Here is a 16,700-nt window from a genome sequence, read left to right on the forward strand (position 1 = left end):
GAGAATCCAGCCTGTCATACAGATGGGTGATAGGAACACATCCTAGTAACATGGCATTCCCTGCAGAGCTAAAGTGACACACTGCAAATTAGAGGGCGCATAGTATTCACTTATCAATATGAATTTGAAAAGTCCTAATATTCTTGGTAAGCATATTCATTATACATTTACTTTAAGGGAAGTGGGCAAAGATGACACATTTTTCTGAGTAAGGCCCTTTTCAGATAGGTGGCCCAATCAGGTCCATCTATCACTTTTTGAGGAAGATCTAATCGGAAGCCCAATGTTACTCTATGGGCAGCTGGATCTAAATGGACATGCCTCCGTTTACTTCCGATTACCCCCAACTCCATCTAGGTCCGGAAAACAAAACAGAACAATTTTATTATGGCAGACCTGATCGTGACAGATTGGGGTTATTCTGATGTAAACAAACATGTCAATTTACACCCGACTCCCCATAGACCTAACATAGGTCCAGTAAGTTCATTTTTTTCCCTCCATGGTAAGATGGAGGAAACAAATGGACAGACACGGATGTCACAATGGTGACATCTATTGTGAACTGCTCCGATCAGCAGCGGAGGGGTTCTTTGCACTGATCCCCTACTGATCGGAACTGACAGGTTCGTTTAAAAGGGGTGAGCTAATATGCACATTAGTAGACACCGCAATTTCAAATGAGATAAAACTGGTATTTTTAGAGATGTAACCTACTCTGCAATTGGAGTTTATTGTTTAGACAACAGTTCTGCTTTACTAATCGACATAAGTGTGCAGCATATACTTGGTGATGTGAAGAAATCAAGTGTTTTTACTAACTTTAATTTTAGTACAAGAGTAGGTCTTCTTTGTTTTAATGTATTGTAATGACTTTTAATGCGGTAACACCTCTTGACCTGTCCTGAGACTTTTCACAGTGAACTTGACAAGGGAGCAAAGAGGAGCGATCTATAATTCTAACTTGGATTCAGATTTGGAATCCAGCCATCAGAGTAGCTTACTGCCCTCTCCTGGTGTCTGCTGAGCTGCTTTTGCCATTCTCTTATTTAAACATCATTCATAGTATTGCGTTGACCTAAAATAGCAAAGTGGATCTCTGCAGATGTAAAAACAAACAAAGAACACATTGTTCATCTATTGTACAAAAATATGTGCACAACTGAAAATTAAAAATAATGCTAAACAATGGCAACCCATAATTAATTAGATATGTGCATACGATTGTACATATGGCAATCAACAGTTACAAAATGGCCACTTACAATTTAAAAATTGCTATAGTCAGAAGTTGATCAGAGCTAATGATTCTGAAAGCAAACCTGAAGTCACAAATAAAGTTTAACTACTATGCCTTAGCATATGCAATAAGAGGAACCCTTAGGTGCCTGAACACCTGATCAGCTGTTCAATTGACTATAAAACCCAGGGTGCTCTGATTTACAAATATCATTTGGCTCCCATCATTGGGTGCTCAGTCCCAGCTCCCTGCTCTGCCATACTGTTGGCAGGGCGCCTATTACACTGCATGGCTAGTAGTGAGACATCAGAAGGGCCATGGCCAGGCTTTTGACCATTGGAGTTGGGTAAACTTGGTATACCAGAGGTCCCCAAAATTTGGAGCTCTTGGGTGGCTTTGCTGCACAGTTAAGCTGGAGAAACCCACTAGTTAATTTTGAACTACAGTTCAGTTATTTCAAGTATGCTTTAAACAAATTGGGGCATGGGTTGGGTTGTGGTATAACACCACACTTGCGTTCAGGGGTTGGTTTCAGCTTACTGGAAGTAGAACTAGAGTACAATGTGTAGAGTCGGGTGCTTGCATATGATTTGTAATGTCATATGACCAAGTTTAGCAAATGATGAGGAAAGTTTCAATCTGTTTTAGCAGTGGCCTCCTGACCGAGTGCTAAGCAAGTGCCCTATGCATTAAATTTAAAGTGACACTAAACTCAGGACTTAAATCTTAAAAATGCATTCAAGTATCTTCACTATTAACACAAATGTATCTCACTGTCCTTCCTTCTGGAGGGTGGCTGCTTTTGTTCCCCATGGTGCCTGTGTGTTGTAGCCATCACTCCAAGCTCGCTCAACAAAATGTGAGATTGTAATCCATCACAGGGGTGAGCTTGGAGCGGTGGCACCATGGGGAACAAAATTAGCCCCCCTCCAGAATGAAGGACAGTGTCAGCACCAATTCAGAGATGATTTGAGGATCTACAGCCGAGTGATACACAAATAAGATACATTTTTGTTAATATTTATGGTACTTGAATGCATTTTTAAGATTTAACTCCCGAGTTTAGTGTCACTTTAAAAGCAACACTCCAATAGAGCCATCCTGTTATTTGTTCTTCCAGTTGTAGCAGATATACTCACAAATTACAGAGGGCTCCTTTTTTCTTATGCACTTTTATACAAAATAACTTTATGGTGTGTAGATACAGCATAAGTAAAGGCAAATGGTTCCAAAGGTAGATCTGATGATTACACAATATAAATATTCCATCAGTGCGAACATAAAAGTGCTTAAGATGTCAAAAAGCCTTTCAATCACAATTCTAAAGTAATATAGAAGAGAAAGCTTCACTGGAACCATCATCAGCCTTAACACTTCTGTACATGATGCTTCAGATCAACCCCTTGTTTTACAATATTAACTGCTTCTGTGTTAAGAGATCTACATTTTTGACATGAGTGTAAAGGAACACGCTTAATACTGTTAGTAATACTTTATTGCTTAGTAATATTATTATTTTATTTAACATAGTGGCCAAACTGCATTTTACCCTGTATGGAAACCACTTTATTAAAAAAAAACTGAACATGGTTTATAAAATTATACTTTTAGGGAAATGGAATAGATATTGACATTTGCAATTGGGGGGAAAAAAGAAATACAAAGACAGTACTGATTAAGTTATGGCATGTAAAATGTTTCATTGTTCAGCATGTAGGAAAGAACTGGGAGCAACCTTGCAGAGCTAATCCCTGTTTGGCAGTTGTATTAGGCAACAATATGTTGGTTCTCTTTGGTTGCTTGATAGTGTTAAAACTATGTGGGCCAGATGAAGGAAGCATCTCGCAGGGTTGCTACCTGTGGTTATGTGTTGGGTGCAGATCCAATGAAGCAGATTGGAAGCAACTATGTTAATTAGTGCATGCCCTGCACCAGTCATGTGTGAGAAGGTGTTTGTGAACCAATGTGCAAAATTAGAAATGCTGATTAGTTCATAATGACAATATATATTCAGATCTCACACTCATCACCCATGGCAGAGTTCAGTTTTTTCTCTAGTGGATTTACGTTTTTATGCCTTCGGAGTCTCAACAGTGACTTTTGCTGTTTCTCTTCACATCTGAACCCTGCCTGCTGTCATGACCTATCTTCCTACTTTATAACTTCAGAAAGAGGGACACCTAGGTGTCTGGCTATATTGCATCGTACTGAGTAGTGGGCGTGGCTTAAAGAGCAATACTTCAGTAGGTATAGTTAAAAACTCCCCAGTGTTCATGGGAGAAAAAAATGTTCTGCGTCAGTGGTCAATAAAAGGAAATATTCCCCATATTGGTAGTCATTGTGCGGAAAAATGCCCTAAACCAAGTTCATCAGTCCTGCAATTTGTCCGGGCCGCCTATAAACTTTCATGGTGGACAGCTTGGCCTGGTGGCTGTCCATTTGCTTTTACATTGGACAGCTGTCCAGCTGTCCCAAAACCAGTTTGTTCACTTTTGTGACAGGACATGTCCTTGATCTAAAGACTGCAGGATTCTGTTCACATACTGGGACAGTCCCGCTAAATTCTGCAATGTGCTTTGTAGATTCTGAGACTTTTGAACTTTAAAAGTATAATTGGAAAAAAATGACACTTGATTATTAAAATCCCATGCATCCTGAACGCAACTAAAAACCAACAGGTACATTGAGCCTTACAGCGGCTTATGATTTTTTTTTTTACCTTTAAGTCCAAAATATCTAGTTTTGTATGGAGTAGAGATGGGTAACAACCTCTGTCAGGTTACACCCATAGTGAGACAGCAAGCTTTAACCACTTGCTGTCCGGAGCCATTTCTTAGTATTTGCCCACACATGATAAAATATAAATTTTTGGCTAGAAAACAGCTTCAGACCCCCAAACAATGATATATGTTCTGAAAGCAGAGAATAAAAAAAATGCTAGTTGCAATTTTTTATGTCTCACAGTATTTGCACAAATGTTTATCAAACCAGTATTTTTAGGATAAAATAAACTAAATTAAAAAATTTTGGGTAAAATATAAAAGACGGGGTCACGCCGCGTAAATAGATACCAAACATGTCAAGCCTTAAAATTGCATTCGCCCGTGAAGCCGCAAAAAAATTTCAATACCCAAAATATCCCATAGGGAACACTTTAAACGCTTTCACTGCTCAACAGTGATTATTGCTCTAGCATTATTGATCTCACTCCAACGTTCGTGCCAATATGTAACATGTGCAATTGTCGTTTTCTCACGTAGGCGCAGCTTGCGTGTGTATGTGCTTGCACATGAGGGGTAGGGACTTTAAAGAAAAAATTTTGCATTTTTTAAATTTTTTGTATGTTACTTTCATTTTTTAAAATTTTTAAACAATTTTTTTTAACTCTAACTTTATTGCTATCACATAGGGAGCTAACAAGCCCCCTATGTAATAGCAGATAGGGTTTGGCAGTTCCTCTTTATGGACGCATCAGAAATCTGCTTCCGCAGCTTCATCTCCTGGCTCTAAGAGCCGGAGAATGTAAATAGTGACACTGGAAGTGATGTAATACACATCACTTCCGGGTCCAGTGATCGGAGCAGAGATCAGAATGAGAGATAACCACTAGCAGCCAATTAGATTTCACCTTTTATTCATGTAATTGAGAGGAACTAGCAAAAGATCAAATTTGATCGGTTGCTATTGGTTATGCATTTTTACATCACCATTGATTGTAATACTGTCTATGAAATAAACCTGTTTGTGTTGCATCACTGGGTAATGGAAAAAAATTGCTGCCTAATATGCAATGCAGACATTGTGACAAGGCTACAATACCAGAAGGAAGCCGGAAATATCGTATATTTTGTAACATTTTAATGATGTGTGTACCAATAAACAAATCCATTCAGTACATACTGAAATGCATTTAGAGGACACTCTAAGGAAAGTAATGATATAAATGCTGTTTTATTAACAGATCAGATACAGTAGTTCTTATTAAAAAAAAGATCAATCCATAAGTGCCATATCAGATCAGATGGTTGTAAGCTAGGTAGCCACAGCTATGTCACATGACTTCATTTTTAGGAAGAGCCCCTAACACAACATGTCCTCAGCATCACTATTATTGGAAATAGTTACTGTTAAAGCACAGCATTCCCAGCAGGGCCGAACAGGAAAGGAAATGAAATGATTAGCATAATGAAAAGTGATGAGCATGTGCTGCTTATGATGATAATGATGTCTCTAATCATAACAGAGCACAGTATTTTCAGAATATGATAGACATAATATTATGAATAAGCTATATATTGAGCAGGGATGGGATGTACAATAACATCCAGCTCTATAGAAAGGAGAGTTCTGCAGTACTTAAAAGAAAGGCTTCTTATCCATATGGCCACTGCAGCATTAAAGGGCAAGTCCACCCAAAGCTGATATCTATAGCCAAACTGTTTTTTGTTTTGCATAGAGTGATGAGGGGTTTTAAACCCTGTCATGTTTATAATGCTGTGCCCCTGTTAGAGATTCACCCTCTCAATTTGCCCTGGTAACCATTGTCACTGTTACATTAAAAGTAATGGAAAATCCTTAATTTTGAGTTGCCAGCAGAACAGGAATAGAAGGGAAATCTTTGAGTGGAGACACTTGTTTTGGTGACAGCTGTCTAAGAGAGTATTTCCTTATTTTAGAGAGATATCTTTTCACTTCCTGTTGTGTCTACAGGACAGGAAATTAATGACAATCTCCCCCACATGGCAAACAATACCATCCCTTAGTCCTATCCAAAATAAAATAAAAATTGGCTTTAGATACAGCCTACATGTTTAGTGGAGCATAGTCTTTTGACAATTAGCTGGCTTCTTACACCTCTTGGGGACTAAGACAAAAAGATCTTCCCATTAAGGTTCTAGGCTCTGCTAAAATACCATAGCCCCGTGTCTTGTCTTTTTCTTGAATTCTCTGTAATGCAAAGGAGAGAATTCAGCAGAGACAGACTGGTGGGTTCTGTAGAAGAAGCTGGGAACTAGTCCACTTCAAGGGATCTCATCTCACTAAGAAAATATACAATAATCCATATGTATCCTCTTGGCCCTGATGTGGCAAACTGGGGATTAGTAATGTCAGTATCTCCTCCCTTGAAGATTGAAACAACTGCTGATGTTTTGTATTAAGAGAACCAGTATAAAAAATACTTTATTATGACAACCGTATTTAGTTGATTCTTGTAATGATAGTATTCTGCATATATATTGTATATTCCTTTTTTATCATACCTTCCTTTATGTCTTTCTCCACATTCATGTACAGACCAAGCTGTCCAGCAAGAGTAACAGTGACAAGGGGTTGGGAAAACTTTAATACTGCTAAGTTTTGCTTTCAAATGTATTTTATATTCCAATCGTATATATTTTTTTTATTTGTTTCTATGGCTGACTGGCAGTGTTGTAGTTTGTCTAATCCCATCATTGTCACTTTTGCTAGACGTGCTTGGTCTGCATGTAAATTTAAATATAAATAAAGACGTGAATACTAGGTTTGCACAGATACCGAGTACTGTACTCGGTACGAGTACATGTACCGATACTTCAAAAATTAGGAGGCAGCTGTCATTTGTAAGGAGCACACGGAGCTCCTGGGATTTGTACATCTCTGTTTTAACGTACGATTTTGTTTTTATAAATATAAATAAAGGGATGCACAGATACCAGTTTTGCGAGTACTGGTACTTGCCGAGTACTTACAAGTACAAGTACTGATACATTTTTGTTTATTGTCATGTGACAGTTTTTCTAAAACAATACAGACTAATGATTTCAGGACAGTGGTGGAGTGCCGGAGCCGGGTCCCAGCTGCAACCGCTGCAACCCTGGTAGTTCTCATGAAAATGCCAAGTATCTGCACTGGTACTCGAAAAGTATCGGTGCATCCCTAGTGAATACTATCATTATACAGTATGTGTTTACTTATCAGAATTTAATATTTTTTTGCAATAGAGGTCCTTAAACAATTTATTTCATCATCATCATGATCTGATTTGATTTATGTGACCAGTAATTATCCCCTCTGTATTGTTAAAGTGAAACCTGACATGTTCTGCATAATGGATGATGGGGGACAGCATTGGTCTCCTTGATGAAGCACATATCAGACTTGTCAGCTATATATAGGAAGCAAGTATGGTCAGATTGTGACCTTATTTTTATTAGCTTGCAGTTTCTCAAGTCCTAAATACTAGGAAAGAAGAAATATGGAGCCATGGAAGTGATGCACTTTGAAATACTTCCTAGACAAACAAATTAAAGGAAACAGGCTCTTTATGACTTTTAAATAAATTGGATATTTTCAAAGAGACCTCCACCTTAAACTGGTTTTGTTTTGTGATAAGGTTAACAGTAGATGAAAACCAATATATCAATCCTTAGCTCCTCTACCATCGACCTACAATTAGACATGTGCGATTCGTTTCGTTACGAATCGAAATTCGTACGAATTTTCCTAAAATTCCGAATTTCGGGGCATCCGAAATCCGAATGGCAGTTTCCGAATTATATCCGAAATCCGAAATTCCGTTAACGAATTTCGGATCCGAATTTCTTTGAAACAGGAACAATGTGCAGTGTTTAAGCAATAATTCTCTGTTTGCTCTGCTGATGCTGCATTCTCTTACATTGGCATGCATTGCAGTTATCAGAGCAGGCGCTGCAGGTATAGCAGAGGCATGGGCTAATTAGTCTGGAAACTTCACTTTGCTGTAACTGAAATACGCTACAGTAGAAATGAAGTATCTGATTGAAATTGTTTTCCTCTCTCATTGATCATCACTTAAAGTTGAACAATGGGTAGAATAAAAAAGTTACATATATGATGCAGTCTGTTTGTAGCATTAACGCAGCAGTTGTTTTCCTGATTCTCCCCATATCTGTTATTTTGTCATTTCCTGTGCAAGGGTGACATCATTCTTTGTTCTGCAGTGAAATTGCAAATCAGCGTTGTGACCCTTTAGGCAGGGTCATCTTAGGTGGACATATAGTTTTAAATGGACATTAGGTAGGAGTAAACAAACTCAAGCTTAACTCCAACTAACACATTTTAATTAGTTTTAGGTACCTTCTAAGTAGTTACAGCAACAGGATTTTCTTTTCCATTCAATGATGGACACAGGATTCAGAAACAAGACTTCATCTACACATAGTGAGCTGGTCTCGTATGCAGCTATCTGGACTAGGGTATCCTCAGCAATAGCTTTGGGCAATTACAGGGACTGTCTGGAATGCGATCTTTAGGCACTGTTATCTGCTTATGGCACTTTCTCAGATATCTGGGTACTGTGTTAGCTAGCCACAAATTGCTTTCCAGGTTCAGAGCCGGGGGAAAACAGCTCAGACCATTTTGGCTCTTCTAGATTCGGTTGGAGGACATGAAGGAGCTGTGTGTAGCTTATTTTAAGAAGTGGGCTGTTTCCACAGTTGATCTGGCAGTGTCCTGTCTTAAATATACTCCCACAGATAAACGTGTAGAGATGCTCTCCGAAAACCTTGTTTTCTCTAGCAGGCCCTGCATTGCAACCTGCCATGACCATGATGTTAGCCTGTTGAACATTAGTGGAATGGACTAAATGGAATCCACACTAATTCACTATTTGTGGAGCAATTAAAGTTTATGCCAACTGCCCTGCGCTACTGTTTAGATGGGTTAATGGATGTCTCCTGTCTTATTTCCCCTATCAGTTAACATTCAGAGAATTCCTTGGTTGAAATGTTGGACTGCAAGGCAGGTATGTGAAAAGCGTTTACTGTGCATGCCCTTCTAGGGACAATGTCTCTTCGGAGCTGCCTTAGACATCTTCATCAATGATGTCACCATGGGTAGGAGTATTCACCTACCCCAGCAGAAGAAGCTTAGGTCTCAAGTTGGGAAAAATCAACTCCCTCCTGAGGCCAAGAAGAGTTCCTTTTGTTACTCCCAGGCTTCAGCCTCATAGACCAAACCCAAGCCACATGCCCTGGGCTCCCAATTTCCCCTGCAGACAAGTCCTCTTGACAAACTGATTCACTTGACACAATGGAACAGGTTGTCTCTAGTCTGGTGGCTCAGGAGGTCAGCTCTAGAGTTGGTTAAATCCCTCCTTCCAATTTTTTGGGGAAAATTGTTAAAAGGTCCAACAGCCTAACAAGCTGGAGAGTCCTATATACTTTATACTGTTGGTGCAGGGTATTTAGATACTGGAGGAATCCCATCTCCCGATCTCCTAAGCTTTGAGCAATTTGGTTGTGTCTACAACACTTGACATCTTGACTGGAAAGTCTTACAATCAGGATCCAGTCGGAATTCCACTTCCAGGAAGTCAACCATTACATATAGAAGGTATTGTGCAAGGTGTTTCTCATGTAGTCCCCTCTTTGCACCCATCTGTGGCTCCATTGAGTTTGCTTTTCCCAGCACTTCAAAATGTCCTTTGAACCTATCAGGAATATTCTCTTTTCCACTCTCACCCACAAGGTTGCCTTCCTCAGGCAAACACCTTTGTGAGGTATGTATCTGAACTAGAGGCTTTGTCCTGTAATGCCTAGTTCTTTCCTTCCCAAGGTGGTTTTGGCCTTCCACCTCAACCAGGACATTTTTGCTTCCGTCCTTTTGCCAGCACATCAGAAGAAAATTTCCTTTAATTGTCTGGCTGTAGTTTGAGGTGTGCATGTCTTCCTTTGTACCACTTCTTCCATTAGAAAGACTGACTCCAGCTTTGTCATCCCTGATGGGTCCCCACAAGGGGGAACCAGTTGCTTTTCCACCATTTCTCTGTGGCTCATACAAATCATTTTCCAAACTCATGATCTTAAGGATCAGTTCCACTCAAGACACACTGTACTAGGTCTGTGCTTCTTGGATGTTTCAGCATTAAGCAAGTGTTTCCCAGATTTGCAAGACTGCCACCTGTTTTTCTGTTCACACGGTCTCACGTTTTAACAGTCCCTAGTTTGTTTTTTGTTATTGTAGTTGGGCATCCCTATTGTTTCTGAACCCTGAGTCCCTCAATGAATGAGAACAAAAACTAGATTTTTTGTACTTATTGTAACATCTCTTTGTTGGAAATTCAATGATGGACACAGGCCCCACCCTTTTCTGTGTTTTTAGGCTTGCTCTTGGCACTATTTGTTACAAAACTGAGGCATGCTTGGAGTAGGCGAGGTTATACCAGGCTGGTCACTGTTTTTTTGTTTGCCATTGTCCAAATGCTCTTGTATATTGCAGTATAACCAATTGTCTCTGAATTCTGTGTCTTTTAATGAACGTCTTTTAAGAAAAGTTTTTTTTATGGTAAGTACAGAGATCCACTTTTTTAAAATTTTACTCTATTTTTTAAATTTATTTTACTTTGATTTTTTTTTTCTTAAATGCAAGTAGTCTCAAGTGCCTAAATTTGACCAGGTATCAGCAGTCTTGCAGCAAGGCTGGTTAGGCATGCTGGTAGGATGAGAAAAAAAGAGTGACGGAGAGCTCATCACTGTACTGCTTATCCTTTCACTGTCCAGCCAGGGGTGGGTCCAGGGTGACCCAGATAAAGTGAGTTTAATGTTGGCTTTAAGCCGTATGAAATGAAGCTGACCACTGTAAGTGTAATATGGTTTGTTCTAACTCTGCAACTACCACATTTGCTAAACAGCTTGGTCTGTTACAGGAAGTGGAAAAACAATGGCAATGCAACTATGGTAGTAATGCTAATGGCTATAGACAGGGTGCGTCATTTACTGTATGTACTTTCTGCTTTTACCCATGCTTCCAATTAAAAACTAAGATACGTTTGATTGGAAGCCTCTGAAACTCAGTACTAGTGGGGACTATGTCTCCCCCTGTCTATAATTGGGTGTATGGTGATGTTATTCTGGTTCTGCAGGGTGCCCATCATCTTTTTATGGAAAGGACTGTGCCAATGTCTGCCAGTGCCATAACGGAGCCGACTGTGACCACATCACTGGGCAGTGCACATGTAGGACAGGATTCACAGGCAAACACTGCGAGCAGAGTAAGTGACATGTCAGCCAGCGTCTAGTCCTGCACAATATTTTCAGCTCACATACAGCCTGCATTGAACAATGTCCTGTTCTATGTCTGTCTTTCTGTCTGCCTGCCTCATCTACATGATCCCCATAATGGCTGGGATATGGGGGAGCTTTTTACATTGCATGTTCTAACTACACAAGGCTGTCATCCCCATAATAAACTTTTGCAGAAAAATTAACATTTAAAATAAATCTAAACATTTTGTGAATATGCCATTAATCACATTATTATTAGTTATTGTAAAAATCCATAGTAGTCCACAAAGTTTGTGAAAACAATAACGTTCTGTTCTAAATACTTTACCAAATTAAAACGAAGTAATTAAAAATTGTATCTACAGCACGTAAAGCCAAATAGGAATTAAAGTGTATGTACAGTACAGCCAAATATTTTATTTAACTGGATAGAGTATGGAAAGGGTTCTTTTTTTTCAAGTCCATATACTGTTGGGGATATTTTGCTGTACTTCATGTCCCAGCAATACAAAAGGAAGTGAGGGGAAATCTCTACAAATTTAGGCCTATTCTAGTCTTAAGCTGGCCATACACCTGTCAATTTCTTTTGTTCAACCCGCGGGCTGAACTAAAGAAATGGACGCGATTCCTGCATCAACACAAACAGCATGTGGATCGAGCTATCGCCGCTGATTGCATTGTATTCTGACAGGTAGCGCCGGCACCTGTCAGAATACCCGATCAGAGCGGGCAGCTCATAGGCTGCCAGCTCTCATCACTCAAAGATATTCCAGCCGCCCCTTGATCAGCTGATCGAGGAATACCGGCTGAAGAGGAGCCGACAGCCCCACACACTGTGCGAATTTCAGCCAGTACATTAAAAAGCCTCCGAAGTTCGGCCAGTGTATGGGCACCTTTGGACAATTGTCACAAGAACAGGTGTCTTCATTCGAAGATTTCCTATCTATTCCTGATCTGATGACAACTCTAAAATTTTGGAATTACCAACTCTTTCTGTTTATATCACAATAATAACCAGGACAAAACGAGAAGGTGAATCCCCCTAGTGGGGGCACAGCAATAAAATCCTGACATGGGTTCTAGTCCTTCCTTACTCTGCCCAAAACTGGAAAAAACTGTTTTGGCTAGAGATATACTTTAATCAATAAAAACATATGATAGCAAAAGATTGCAATTGCCTCAATAGCCATTTTCCTTGTAGATTTGCCTTAACAAAGTATATCTCTACACAGGAGGAGTGGACAGAAAAAAGATCTGTTCGTTTAGTAAGCTGCAGAACTTTATTCTTATCAATGGTCTGTGTTTTTGTGATGGCCCCTCCGCTGTTATAGCTAATGTGTTTAGCAGCAACAAATGGCTTGTGATCTACAAGTGTGTGTGCAGTCATATCTGTCCTGCATTCTTATTGCGTTCAGTGGTTTCATTCTATTTCTCTGCAGAGTGCCCACCAGGAACCTTTGGATACGGCTGCCGGCAGCTGTGCGAGTGTTCGAACAATGCCACGTGTGACCACGTTACAGGGACCTGCTACTGCAACCCTGGCTTCAAAGGCATCCGCTGTGACCAGGGTGAGAGACGCTATTCGGTGTGGCTGTAAAATCAGCTTTGCATTTCTCAAAGTTTGAGACTGTACTGGTGTGCATCATGCTTTTTAATGAAAGACTTTTTATTCTCTGTGTTCCTTTTTTTGTAGCTGCTCTAATGATGGAAGAACTGAATCCTTACACTAAAATTAGCCCAGCCCATGGCTCTGAAAGACACTCAGCGGGTGCCATCATTGGGGTCATTGTCCTGCTGCTGATCATCATGACTTTGTTAGGACTCTTCTTATGGTACCGGCAGAGACAAAAGGACAAAGATCATGAAATGCCTAATGTGTCGTACACCCCAGCCATGCGCATGACCAGTACAGACTACTCTCTTGCAGGTGCGTTGGATGGCTTGCCGCCACCTTGTACTATTTCATTATAGTGTGTTGTTTATATTGACTAAAGCTTAACCCCATTTTGTGCCCTGAGGTCACTGATGCCTTGATGCCCAAGCCAACTTTAGCAGCTTCACCATGTGTTCGGTAACTTAACAATACCTCTATGACTAATTTCCATTCCTAAACAAATGTTATAATGACATCTACAGCTTTAATTTGGCACACTGTTTAAGGAAGAACGCCAGGAAAACATTTTTCTGAACTTTGCAGTAGGGCTACCCCCATACTGCAAGGGTTAAGTGCTTGTTTTGGTCTAGGTAAACATTTTTTTTTTTTAAATGTTACTCACCTGAATCCTACATCGCTCCCTCCTGCCTTTCTACTCCTCTGCTCCTCTACTCCTCATGTCCTGTACAATGTGTATAGAATGTGATGGGTCCATAAACCACTGCAGCAGAGAGGGGGAGATACACTGGAAGGACCTGTCTAAGAGCAAGCCGGCTCGGATGATTAGGTGAGTATAACTTTTTTTAAATTTTTGCTAGGGCTGCGGAAATTAACGATTAATCCTTCGATTAATCGTTAATTTTTTTGATCGATCAAAATTATTTTGATCGGAACTCACCTTTCCGCCAGCTTCCGGGTCTTCCGGGAGTTCCTCGGAGATCCGGTGACGTCACGGACATCGATGTCACCGGACTCCTCCCCCCTTCCCCTAGTGAATCCTTACACTAAAATTAGCTAGGGCTGCAGCTAACGATTATTTTCATAATCGATTAGTTGGCCGATTATTAAGTTCGATTAATCGGTTAATCGGATAAAAAAAGGCTCCAGTGATTGACGACTAGTTTGTGTTAAGATTGTAGTCCATCATGGGAGCAAGCTTGGCGCGGTGGAAGTAAAAAAAAAAAGTGTGGTGTGCAATATAGTACATTATACAGCGGCGCAGTGCAGAATACCAGCAGCTATAGAGGAATGTAGCAATAGTACATTAGACCATATGCACTAGGGTGGGCACCTTTCTCTTTCTTTTTGTCTTACAGTTATACAGTTCGCTTGGCTGTGTAATAATGGCTTATAATTAATCGAAATGAATCGATTAATCGATTTTAAAAAATTTCGATTAATCGAACACAAAATTTTTAATCATTACCAGCCCTAATTTTTGCACCTAGAAGTAAAAGAGCACTTAACCCTTGCAGTGCAGTTTTGTAGAGCCGGCGGCTGGCTTTAAGTAGAAGTAATTATACGATCCGGTAACTGGGCCGCTTGGAACTTTAGACCTCAGATCAGTCCCAGTGTATGAACTTCAGACCTCAGATCAACCCCAGTGCATAAACTTCAGTCCTCAGCTCAGCCCCTGTGCATGAACTTCAGACCTCAGATCAGCCCCAGTGCATAAACTTCAGACTTCAGATCAGTCCCAGTGTATGAACTTCAAACCTCAAGTCAGCCCCAAACCCTGTACCTTTAGAAAAGCTGGGTACTGGTAGGTTTGCGATTGGGCTTCTGCACGGCAACGTCCTCAGCTGGCTGCAGGCTTTCAGTGACAACAGGTAGGTGGAGGGGCCAGGCTTTGTGATCTGTCACAAAAGATTTATGTATGAGTATGTATGCAACTAGCAGAATGGTCAAACTTGCCAGCTGTGATGCGGTAGTGTTCTGGAAACATACCTTCTGAGAGCTGAGGTGCCTGAAGTTCATCTTTCAGTGAAGCCATTTATTTCACCTGGCTGATAAGCCTCTCAGAGTAAAGAGTTAAATGCAGCCTATGGAAAGTCGCACACTAGGTGTAACATGTTAATGCTATTACGCTTGAGAGAGAAAGAGAGAAAGAGATTATTATAATGCTCTGGATGTCCCATTGTTCATTGTGAAACTCTATCTCAGCATGGCAATATCTAGTTCAATTATATATCTGTGTGCTGCGATAATGAGCTGCATACTAGTACAGTTATATAGGAGATTATGTTATTGGTATATGAACAGAATTGGAATGAATTTTCTACAACAAGGATTTAGTAATCGCATTTTTACAATTTTGCACTAGTTGCCGAATGTGCCATGAATTATTTAGTAAATGTAAAGAATAACTCTAACCATACATGTCAAAACAGAAAAGCAATGCTGGAGTAACTTGAATGTTGTATTGTCTATTGTTCAACATTAAAAAACATTTTCTTTTACTTGGTTCTTTTACTGTGGACAGAGTCCAACTGGCAAGTAGTCTTCATTGGTCTTAAAAATTGACTGCTAACTGTGGGCAATATAGACCCTTTAATTTGTATGTAACAGCCAGATTTTTCTATAGAAGAGACCCTAAAACATATTGTGGTTGATTTACTAAATGGGTAAATACTGTTCACCTAGCAAAAGTGTCATTTCACTGTTCAAAGTGAATGTTTCTGTGTTCCCTCTGAATACCTATTATGTGCTAGGAAAAACTCTTTTTTTTTTTCTTTTTCCCTCGCATGTGATTGAGTATACCTTATTCATTAACATTTAAGGTTAAGGTGTATAAGGTTACACCTTACAATTATCGTATGATTTTTTTCCGTGCCTTCATCAAACCATCGTTCGATTTCCGCACGACTGCCCCATCATGCACAGACCAATGTGGATTTCAATTATTGTTCGTTAGCAATACTAACTGACCAATTTGGTCGATTTTCGTTTGCGGATGTGCAGTGTTTATGTTGCGATTTTTTAATGCAAAAACGCCACTAATCCATCGATTTTCATACAATTCAAAGTTTTCTAGCCTGCTCATTAGAGGAAATGCGGCCAGTTGTACAGTAATTCTAATCATTCACTTCCCATCATCTGGCCGATTATTGTATTAAAAAAACGATCTCATTAGTTTTTCGAACGATAACCGCAAGGTGTATGGGCACCTTTACTGGATGAACAGCCTCTTTCCCTCTAGTAGATCAACCTTACATTGCTGTTTTAAATGCAGTGACGTCTTTTATATCATTTTCCACCACGCACTATTACTGTCTTCACACAATATTAGGGATAATTTGCAGTCATGGGCCATTACTCCATGTCATCAATTACTGCTTTCTGGTGTCATTTAGTAAAAACTAGAATGCCACATTATACAAGATCATTTGTATTACTGAACTACTCATGACTGATGGATTTGTTGATTACGTCCCTCTGTTAAAACCCCAATAAACACACAGACTGTGTGACATGGATTTAAATGGCCACAGCAGCCCTTTTATTAACCAAACAAACGTTAACAGTAACCAAAATAATAAACAAAATAATATACAAATAAATAATCTTAATGACTGTTGGATCCGAGGAGGGGTCTTTGGGTGCCCGTCAGCAAACTGCTTCCATGTCCCCAGCCGCACCCCAACCAGCTTGAGGACAGTTACTGCTCACAAGTTCCGAGGTGCCAGGACCCCCGACAAATATTGACACCAACAGGGGGAAGCACCCATACCAACTGATGGACCCCCATTTGTGTAACTGGCTCACATTTTCAGACCCCCCCCCC

At 40.0% G+C, this 16,700-nt stretch overlaps 1 protein-coding gene across 3 annotated transcripts in view; it reads left to right on the forward strand.

Annotated features, from left to right (window-relative positions):
• The window catches only part of MEGF11 (multiple EGF like domains 11), a 434,557-nt gene that overhangs the window by 373,694 nt on the left and 44,163 nt on the right, over positions 1–16,700 (forward strand). For 2 of the 3 annotated variants that reach the window (XM_018552848.1, XM_018552850.1), the window contains exons 18-20: positions 11,121–11,249; positions 12,702–12,830; positions 12,956–13,189. In XM_018552848.1, the coding sequence (XP_018408350.1) occupies positions 11,121–11,249; positions 12,702–12,830; positions 12,956–13,189 (492 nt within the window). The remainder of the gene's footprint in view (positions 1–11,120; positions 11,250–12,701; positions 12,831–12,955; positions 13,190–16,700) is intronic. The other variant, XM_018552849.1, reaches the window with a different exon arrangement.

Source organism: Nanorana parkeri, unplaced genomic scaffold (genome assembly GCF_000935625.1).
Source record: "Nanorana parkeri isolate BGI_ZX_2015 unplaced genomic scaffold, ASM93562v1 scaffold98, whole genome shotgun sequence".
Lineage (NCBI taxonomy): Eukaryota > Metazoa > Chordata > Amphibia > Anura > Dicroglossidae > Nanorana > Nanorana parkeri.